This window comes from Lactuca virosa, chromosome 4 (assembly GCF_052849685.1).
Source record: "Lactuca virosa cultivar CGN04683 chromosome 4, Lactuca_virosa_CGN04683_v6, whole genome shotgun sequence".
NCBI lineage: Eukaryota > Viridiplantae > Streptophyta > Magnoliopsida > Asterales > Asteraceae > Lactuca > Lactuca virosa.
The window spans coordinates 502,150,008-502,161,118 of NC_136429.1; the positions used below are offsets into that span (position 1 = coordinate 502,150,008).

Below are 11,111 nucleotides of genomic sequence, written 5' to 3' on the forward strand. Positions count from 1 at the left end.
CAGAGTAGGTTATAGTTAATTGATAAGGACTCAAATGGGAAAACTTGAAAAAATAACTAAAAACAAACAGGATAGGTTATTTGGGTTTAGATTTGTTAATTTTGATGATGAAAAAACCATAGAAGATGCAAGTGAAGTAATTAATGAAATGAATAGATTTTGTAGAACCAGTCAAGCATAATATAGTGAACTGTTCTGTTATTACAAAATTTGCTCTTATATTGTTCTCTCATTCATTATTGTGATTCTAGAATCAATTTATGGGGGACTGTTATTAGTTTTCTTTCCTAATTTGACTTTATTAAGCCTCAAGCATGATAAACTTCATTCTCTATTAGATATATCTGTCAGCATGGATTTTATAATAAAAAAAGTCAAAATGTGTTTTTGCTAAAGCATTGGAACGTGAACAGGAACAGGATGGTTTCATCATAAGTAAATATTAAATAAATTTTCCACTTCCCTTTTCCATTGATTTTTCTTGAGGGTTTCATCATAAGCTTTTTTTTTATTGTTTCTTAAATAATCAGATTACAAACTAAGCAAATCAGGGCATCATGGAGGTATGTTAGACATGAATCTTTTCTCTTATTTTTAGTTTTTATTTTGCTAGACATTGAACTTATTCTAAAAAATTATTTCAATTTCAAATCGTTTGACTTGAAAATGAGAAATTGATTAAATTATAGGGTGTCCTTATTGGTATTACATGCAGTGATATGCAAAGTATGTTGTCATTATGGGTAAAAAGTAAAGTACATTGCCTATATATATATATATATATATATATATATATATATATATATATATATACATAGCTAGGTTCAGGTATTTAAAGTAATTATTGTGTTATTGTATGAATAAATGTAGGTCAATCATTTCAAAAGGGTAAATATATAATCATACATTTAATTAATTATGGTAAATATATAAATCAATTAATATGCCTTTAATTTAGGAATATCAGTTTTAAAACCCAATTTCTGTCTTCTCTTCTATTCATCGTCGCCCCCAATTTAGGATTCCCTCTCAATCCCAAGTTGATGAAATTACCTTAGGTCTATTCATTTCCGATTCCTCCCCTCGTTAAACCATTCCAGATCTCCAACCACGTAGCCACTGTTGATCGCAACTATAGATCGAGGGGAGAGGCATCTCTGGTGGCGAGGTCCGAGGGATGTCCAACGATTGCAGACACATCGCACCCGAATGACGTGCTCTGATGGTCGTCTAGATCGAAGAAGGACGTGGGCCTTAGCAGCGGGGCTGCTTTCGTCCTCTATGGCTTTGAAGTGCGAAGCAGGGAGGGTTAGATGAAGAATTCAGAAAAGTTACCGGTTAGAACAAGGAATCAAATGGGGGTCTCGGTGGTGTTTGCTCGACAATCCCGGTGTTTCCCCCTTGTTTTGGCAGTCCCGATCAACGACAGGTAAAAAAATGTCTCCATTTTCTTCTGTTTCCTTTTCATCTACATTTCTAATATCAAAGATGCTAACAAGTAATCATCTCATTATGCTATAGTTTGGTTTAGTTGATGTTGTTTTTGTCTAGGTTAATGAGTCATTACTCTTTATTTCTTTGTTGGAGTTGATTAGGTTATGGAGGTTACTCGTTTCAGCCGATTTGAAAGAATCGATCACGAACTCTCAAAATATTTGGGACGATTTGGTGTAAAACACAACAGAAAGGAAGCGAAAGTCATAAGGCTTGATTTAAGGTATGATTTACTTACTAAACACATATTAAAAATCAGAGATTAAGCTTTTTACTGCACTGTGTTGTTGTTTGGTTGACTCCTTGTACCCAAAATTGTCCAGAATGATCATTTATTCACTAAAACCATTGTCCGTTGATGATAGTTGAGTTTTGGGTTGATATTTTAGAATTTGTAACAAGGAATTAGTTCAAATCTGAGTTTCTGTGTAGTAGTAGTTCTTTATTTATTACACATACATTGATGTTGATAGAATTTCTTAATACTATATGGTTTATTTGTGTGTATATGATCTTCGTTGTTGGTTTGAAGAAGTAATTTTTAAGTAGCCTTCATGTTCTATTATCATACATATGCTATAATTATCTTACTTCCTACAAAAAAATGCAAATTGTAAACATTGGTGGATCCAACCTTTTATCATGCATGGTGTGGACAGTAGAAATATTTCTTGTATGATAATAGAACATGCTTACAATTTGCATTTTACTTGTAAGTATTTTCATCTTCTTTTTTTTATTTCTTTTCATGGAAATATTTCTCGTGAACAGTAATTATGTGATTCTAACAAGTCATGGCGGTTCAGAAATCTTAAAGAACACAAAAATAATTCTATGAGAATATTGCACACCAGGTGTTTGTAGAAATGTCTGAAAGAGAACTTGATGTTCAAATTCTTGAAGAACACAAAAATAATTTATGAGTTCGTTATTTGTGTTACTTGATTTTATCATGTAGTATGAGTTCTCTTAGAATTACTAAAATTTGTTTTATTTTTGTCGTATAAAAGCATTTTCACATAGTTTTATTCTTACATAATTCATTTTCATGACAGTTATTCTCATAGAATGAATGAAGTACATCATGATCAATGACCCGAAGGTTGGATGAATGCGTGTGGGATAGACATGAACAATCCTCAATGGTCACCGATCTTCCAGAAAAATACACTACTCATTGTCATATTCTGTTAGATTAATCTATAATATAATGATAAGAGTATATGTAATAGTATATTCCAATAGAATAATCTACATATTATATTTGTTTGTTATTAGGGAGTGTTTCATTATTATAGAATAAAATATAAAGTTTTTTATTTTTTCAAGGATGTGATGGAAAAAATTTAACTTGTATCTAAAAAATTGTTTATTCTGCAAGAAGTAAGTCTCTTTATTAGTTTATGGCTTGCATTTTCATAGAATATCATTATAAAAAGAATGTCATTCTGACAAAATAAAACCGGGTATGATTAAAAATTATGTTAGAATTATTTAAACTAAATTAATTTAAAAAAAATCAAAATTCAAAAATTAAGATAATCAAAAATCGATTAAAATCTGAAAGTTTGTTTTTTTAAATTTGGGTTTCCTAATTTTAAGGCAATGCAAATGTACAATATTACCCTTCTTTTAATTAAATGACATTATTCTATTTTTCTTTTATTTAATAATATAGGTAAATCACTTTCTTAAAATAAATAAAATGATTGACCCACATTTATGCATACAATAACACAATAATTACTTTGAATAGAATAACCTAAGCATATATATATATATATATATATATATATATATATATATATATATATATAGGCTTAGCTTATTATTATATATATATATATATATATATATATATATATATATATATATATTAAACTTGTCTTCCAACATGAATAGTAAACTGGTAGATTTTTGGCAGAAATGGTCCTCTGTCTATGGATATATGTTTAAATTCGTCTTTAGGGTTATTTTCTGTCAATATCCATATTTTTGTGGACACGTGTTGCGTCTGCCTTTGCTATTTCTTCTTGGTCTTATCTCTATCAGTCTCCAGAGACTTCCATACCTAAAATATCACACCGCCTCCTTATCCAGTATCTTCCGCTCCATCCCCTATCTAGCCCGCTAAGACCGTCTTGCCTCTTTCTTCTTTTGAGACTACATCACGGAGTCGTTGCCTTCGTTTTCCAATTAGATCGTCGACCATCTTCAAAGGCCCTTTGTGTGGAGATCTGGAGTTCAGAGACGTTAACCCATCAGGAGGTGTAGTATGTTTTCGTCAAATGTGCGATGTTTAGCAGATGCGTTGGTTCACTATCCGGCACAGTAGAAGTCGACGATTTTGTTCGTTCTCACCACCGTCCGACGAGGGTTTGTTACCGGCCATATTTTTGATCGTAAGTTCTCAGTTCCGATCGACACCACCAAGAATAGCAGGTACCACACTTAAAACCAGATCTTCCTGTTTTTTTAATCGATTGCCCTCCTCTTTTATCTTCTTCTTCTTTTTATTTTTTTGCTGGTGTATTACAGAAGAACAGGGGATGGAGATGACTTTCGATCTGTCTATATGTAACGTTTTGAGTTTGATTTCAGAGCCAATGCTTCAATTTTTGTGCGTGCAATCGATATCCATCATAAAGCAGACCTTTGCCAGCTTCCATAAACAATCTAACTACCGGTGGTCTCAGTTAAGTTTTATTTCAGTTACTCTATATAAATTTCTTTGTATGATTTCACGTCTTATTGGGTATTTACATAAATTTCATTTCCTCTCCTCGCCTGACCATCTTCCTCCATGATTTCATAGGTTTTTGTTGACCGATTTCATCATTTCTAAACCCTCAATCTCCAATAAACACGTTGACCTGTCGAAGTCGGATGAGCATAGCTGAAACAGTTAGGCTATTACTCCCAATTTATGTTGATCTAAAGTGTATCCCAGCTTCCATTCATCATTTACTAGCCATACAAGGATTACATCGATGGGGCTCTGAAGCGCTACAACCTAACAACAACAACCAAGAAGAGGTAAACTTTTTTATCTGCTAAAATCTACTATTTTGTTCTTTTAAATGCATAAACTTAATATGTGTCTGAATGTGTTATTGGCAGTGGAATCAATTTTGCATATGAGTTGATTTTCACTGTAGCAGTCTATGGTTTTGCTTCTGATGGGTGGTATGTTCCTTTCCCAACATCATTAAATTTCTGGTAAGCACGCCAAGTGTTTGACATTTTGCTTCAATGAACTTCATTTTATACTTTTATATGGACCCTTGATGTACCTCTGTAGATGTAATCACTTTCGGTTTAGAGGTGATGCAAAGGTGCCAGAAGAAGCGCAGAGGTGAATTTTGTTTTCCATTTCAAATTAGTAGTCTCCACCATTTTTTGATGTTTATTATGAGTTCATTCTGGATTAATTTCACTACGTGATTTGAGATAGTATTTTAATTGATGTTGATGATTTTTTCATTTTACTTGCAGCTCTCTTCGAAAGCAGTCCACCAATTTCTCTTGCTTTCTCTCTATACACAAAACTGTTTTTATTTCTTATTTCCAATTCATGTTCTTAGCTTAATTGACTTTTGTTCATATGGTAATAGTATTTTTTCTTCAAATTAAAAAGTAAATTATAATATTTTCAAAATTGCTAACAATTGTTTATATCTGTTTGTTTCAGAGGTTATAACTTCAACAGAGTTTCATCCTTCGCATTGTAATATGTTGGCATATAGCAGCTCAAAAGGGAAGGCTTCTTGATTTGAGGCAATCAGGTTTATGTGACAATCATAGCAAATTGTAAGTAAATACAAATTTTGAATTTTCTACTAATCAACTTTCTTTCATTTATATTTCTTATTATTCATTTACTGTTACAGATTTGAACAACATGAACCTCAAGGTTCAGGATCTTCTTTCACATACATTATTTCCTCAATTTCTGATATAAAGTTTGCAATGGGGATGAGGTATATACCGAGTTGCAACTACATGACACATAAGGTACTTTTTTTATAAAAATATTTCATTTGTATATATTCTTCCATAACTATTTTGTTTTTAATTATGTGTGGTTAGCTCTGGGATATAAATATGGGTCCTGGCCTATGTTTCCAAGTGCATGAACATTTGAGACCCAAGGTAATTAATTATAAACCTTTTAACAACTTTACAAATTTCATATCATCAAATAAGGTCAGCTCTTTCTTTATATTTTCTTCAGTTGTGTGATTTATATGAAAACGATTTAATATTTGACAAGTTTGAGTGTTGTCTCAGTGGATATAGACAATGGGTGGTAACTGGTACTTATTGTTTGTTACATGTTTCAATTTCAGTTTCTTGACGTGATACCCTTTTTTTCTACTATATTCCCTAAAAAATTGGTTATTTTATAATTTTTCTAATATTTTTATGTTCTACTAACCTATAATTCGTAATCCAACAATTTGTTTCATGTTTTTGGTCATTCTAATTTCATTTTTAGTTGTCATATTGTTTGCTAATAGATGGGCTACCAAAGGTGGAAGGATCTGGGACAAGTACTGTTTTCAAGAAGAATGCAGAAGTTTATTCTTTTTGGGTTGTAAGGATCTGGGACAAGTATTGTTTTCAAGAAGATATCATTATCAATCAACGTAATTTGTATGTGTGCAGTGTGTATTAATCTTGCTGATAATTTAACATAATGGAACCTCTTTAATTTTCTAAAAAAGCAATCTTCCACTTTAATATGTTATGTTCCATTGTTCAAATCATATAGTTATATATCCATCCCATTATTCTTAGTTTTTTTTCGGTTGGTTTTGTTTGTTTACAGTTAAGGGGTCAGGTTCAGATTTGGAATTGGATTCCGATTCCAATTCCGATGACCATGATCCTCATACAGAATCTATAGCTATAGATGAAGCAAATGCGAGAATGTAAGAAGAGGGAGAAAATAAAGTATAGGTTAACATCAAATAATAACCTGGCAAGTTTTGATTGCCAAATGCCAACACGGGAAGTTCTCATTTCTGGTTAAATGACATCTTATGTTGCAACTGTAGTGTTTGGTGCAATGTATTGTTGTTGCTACTGCATACTAACAAACACAATGACCAACCAGACATTACCTGTCACTATACAACATACATAACCGATAAACAAAAGAGTAAAACCCTGGTCTTAACCGAACCCCGCGGAGCGGGGTTTCACACCTAGTTTTGTTTAAAGTAATTATTGTGTTATTGTATGCATAAATGTGGGCCAACCAAATATACTTATTTAAAGAAAGTGATTAATATATATTATTGAATTAAATATAATTGAAAAAATCATCATAATTAATTACAAGGGTAATTTAGTCAATTAATATAGATTTAATAAAGGAAAATTGCATTTTTTAAGGGATCATAGATTCTATTAATTTTAAAAATCCGATTTTACGAATTATAAATCTTTTAATTCGGACATTCTGACAGAATATGTTTATGAGTATATTCAAAAATAAAAATATTCTTGAAGCATAAATAATAAAAATATTCTTGAACCTATTTCTTGATGATGACTTTAAAAACTTCTTGAAGAATATCAACTTCTTGTAGAATACCAAAATCTTGAACAATCAATTGAAAAATAAAAACAAAAAATACATTATTTCTTATAAAATACGGGTAAAAATTGTTAAGAATTACATTTATTGTTAAAGAATAAAACTAAAAAACAATCACAACGGGGAAGAAAACATCAAAATCTAACAACGACTAATACATTCTAAAAGAATAATGTGGTCCATTCTTCAAGCATCAACTTCTGTGATTCCAACAGACTTGGAATTCGTCATTCCATTCCAACAGAATTGGAATCACAATCCTTCGGGTGGCTGCTGAGCCTTTCTTTGGTGGCCTAACAATCCTTCGGGTTGCAATCACAATAACATTCTGCAACCAAAAATGAAATTTTTAAATGATTATATGAGTTTGGTTTTCAAGAAAGACAACAGGGGTGTTGTAAATATGAAATACCTTTCCACTGAACTTCTTTTCGAGTTCTCTAACAAGCTTAGTGTGGAACTTGCGGAATGGTTTCCTTAATCTGTATGGGACGTGAATCAAACAGGTTTTCAGCCTTCAGCATCCCAACTATAAAACCACTTAGAACATAGCATGAAAGCAACAGAGGCAAAACCAAAATCACCAACAACAACCACTGCAAAAAAAAATGCCACAACTGTAAAAGAGCATAGGGGTAAAATCGTCCAGACCCCCTAAAACACAGCAAAGCACCAGTAGAACACGTCCAAACAACAACATAGCAACATAGAAGTCCAACAAACACACACACACACCCTAGCTTTTGTTCAAATCAGGAAAATCAAACCATATCTTCGTTTCTCTTCCAACATACAATGGCAAACCACCGTGGTGGTGGGTGTGCGCGCAAAAATACTTACAGAGAGAGAGAGATAAAGAGGAATATCTACAAAATAATCGATTGCGAGAGAAGAAAAGGGGGATTGAAGAATAAAACGGAATAGGTTGAACCTTGTTCTACTGAACCCTTTTCTGGCATCTTCCCATTGCAACCTATTATCCGAATCCCCTGCCTTCGCACCTCACATCCGAACAGGATCAAATCCGACAAACAATCCCCATAATCCTCTTCTGGATTTTCTGATCGACGGGTTCCAGAGAATAACCTTAGACATGGAATCAAATAAGTCATCGCTCAAACAAAATACGTCATCACAATATCCAACAACCCTAAAATAGGCGCTTGTGCTCGCATATTGGAAATCAATGTTCGATCGAAATACCTGATGAATTGCTCGAGTTTACGTGTTCGATCGAAATACCTGATTTCCGTTTTCGACGATCGATTTGGTTAAATTGTGATGAGCGGAGATGAAATTGAAAGGGGACCACGCGTATTTATTTAGGTATATACCATGATTATAGGGATTATTTTTGGAAGTTACTAAGCAAATTACTAAATTACCCTTATTTATTTATTTAATTATTTAAATTTTTATTTAATTTTAATTGGCCCATATTCATGCATACAATAACACAATAATTACTTTAAACAAATGAACCTAGCTATATATATATATATATATATATATATATATATATATATATATATATATATATATATATATAGGGTTACGTTTATTTGAGACGGGTCTAATTTTCTGAGAACGTGAGACCACTTTTTTATAAGATTATTACTCAAAAGGTTCGTTTAATTTGAAACAAGCGTACTACATAACATTTCTATATTTTCTCATATCATTATAAGTTTATCTATGTACACGGTAATTTTTACTGTTACAAGACAAATATCACTTAAAATTTCTATCCTATGGGAGATAATTTTTACTGTTACAAGATCTGCCAGACTGCCACATGTAAAAACCATATTAGAAATCGGAGTTGAAATTTCATTAAGTTTTATGGCATACCTGATAGTAGTGAATTTCAATGTAGTATTTAAAAAAGAATAATAAGAGATTACCTAGACTGTGGTTGCCAAGACAGGACAAAGATGTATTTATGCATTTAGTTGATTTGTGTAAAATGTAGAATCACATTTTCGTTCTTTAATAATCATTCTACCAACAATAGTTAAGTCAAACCATGTATGACATTGAACGCCAGCAACTTCTAATAACCAGCTTTTGATGCATAATTAAGATATATCACAGAATACCATTGAACCAAGTTTCAGAAAAAGAACCAAAAATAACTCAAAAGAAGGTCCATAACTAATAAAATTTTACGCAAATTACCTTTAAAAAACATTACACTTTATATGCAACGATTGTTATTGCTTGCCTTCGATAGGATGATTCACCGAACAAAATATAAATTAATTCTTAGTGAAAGACCTGCAATTAAAAATATAATTAGTGGAGAAAATGAAAATATATTTTATTATAGACAACGATGAACAATTGTAACCTCTCTTATGTAACCAAACACTCCTATGAGCAGCAAACCACTCACCCCTCTTTAAAATTAAGGTCATTGACAAATGAAAAGAAACTCATTTAAAATCCTCTATTTTAATTTCCCTCATTACTCTTTATTAAAATATGCTGCAACCCTCGCTTTCTCCACATTACTTCCTTCTTCCTGTCAACAAATTCACATTATATAATCATTACATGTTTGTTGTTTTAACATATACAAATATACACCAAGGTAAAGCTAAAATATCAACACAAAAATTCTACCTTCTTTGGTGTGTGTTTATTTTTGCTTCCAAAGAAAAAAACACTGCCATTTCTGAGGTTGTGACTTATTTCGAAGTCTTGGACAAATGTCAAGTTCAACTCTTCTTCTGGCAGCAACATAGGATTGAGAGTTGCAAGTAATTGTTTTTTTTTCTTGACAGTTAAGTACACAATAACAGGCTCTTGTGCTTCAGAACCGAGTGAAGCCCGAGAAAGATTCACAAAACCGCGTTCCCCAATCTTTACATGAAAAGATTGCCTGCCTTTGACCGCAACACCTGAATCAATCAATGTTACAAGAAAACGATGAATATCAAAACAAGGTAAATCAGAGTGAAGATTTGCATCATTATTAAAACCAAAAGAAGGTCCAAATATTTCATCGAAACAGATAAAGAAATAGAAACAAAGAGAGATGATTCGTTACCCCAAAACTCCATTGGTGTAGAGAGAGAGAGAGAGAGAGAGAGAGAGAGAGAAAGAGAGATTCACAGCTTCAAACTGCAAATAGAACGATAACAAACAATGATGTGGTTATTTCTGAAAACACATAAGCTTCACAATCTCGGTTCGCGGCCCTAGCCTAAATAGCGGTTCTGTATAGCGGACCTAAATATCGTTCCCGCTAATATCGTCGAGATTGGCCGCTATTTGGCCGCGATATGCATTGCGTTTTAGCGGTTGTAGCACCGCTATTTGTTGTTGGGTCTAAGTTCGCTTCAGCTCTTCCGTTTTGGTCTTGGTCGAGAAAGAGAAGTAGTAGGAAAAGCGTACCTTGATATCTGACGTCACTCATCATGAGAGAGAATGATGAAGAGAGGAACTAGGAAGAGCGGCTAGGGTTTTAATAAAATCAAATTGGGTTTGTATATTATATTTCAGGTGGTCATACTCTCATTAAAATTGGCCTTAAAATCTAAAATCTAAGCCTTTGAGACACAAAAAAAAAAAAAAAAAAAAAAAGGCTCATTTCTTTTGTTTTATTTGTATTTGTTTCTTTTAAAAGTAAATAATGTTTAAGTTTATTCTAAAAATTTTAATAATTACGAAAAAATAATATATATATATATATATATATATATATATATATATATATATATATATATATATATATATATATATATATATAGGAGTAGGATCAAATGTAAACACCAAAAAGGTTGAGAACGCGAGAACAAAGTATATTCATTTGCGATTCCATGTATTCATTTGTGGAGAAATGATAAATTTTTACTCCTTTAATTTCAATTGAAGAGAAAAAGCATATTCATGTTGATTGTGCGTAAAAATTTATCATTTCCCCACAAATGAATACATGAAATTACAAATGAATATACTTGTTCTCGCGTTCTCAACCTTTTAGGTGTTCTCATTTGATCTTTTCCAT

At 32.0% G+C, this 11,111-nt stretch overlaps 1 protein-coding gene across 6 annotated transcripts; it reads right to left on the reverse strand.

Annotated features, from left to right (window-relative positions):
• Nucleotides 1-7,115: 7,115 nt before the first annotated feature.
• Nucleotides 7,116-10,579, reverse strand: LOC145109351 (histone deacetylase HDT1-like). 6 transcript variants are annotated; one of them, XR_013708947.1, is made up of 8 exons: nucleotides 10,499-10,578; nucleotides 10,152-10,225; nucleotides 9,725-10,002; nucleotides 9,450-9,623; nucleotides 9,278-9,376; nucleotides 8,031-8,185; nucleotides 7,512-7,695; nucleotides 7,116-7,427 (listed from the first exon to the last, which is right to left on the reverse strand). XR_013708947.1 is itself a non-coding variant. In XM_079046495.1 (4 exons), exons 2-4 carry the CDS (start codon nucleotides 10,162-10,164, stop codon nucleotides 9,567-9,569), a joined length of 348 nt encoding a protein of 115 aa, XP_078902621.1. In that variant the 5' UTR covers nucleotides 10,165-10,225; nucleotides 10,499-10,578; the 3' UTR covers nucleotides 9,395-9,566. The 6 variants fall into 6 exon arrangements, 1 of the variants encoding a protein (XP_078902621.1); XR_013708949.1 differs by having other exon boundaries at nucleotides 7,512-8,185; nucleotides 9,495-9,623; nucleotides 10,499-10,579; XR_013708946.1 differs by lacking the exon at nucleotides 8,031-8,185.
• Nucleotides 10,580-11,111: the final 532 nt, after the last annotated feature.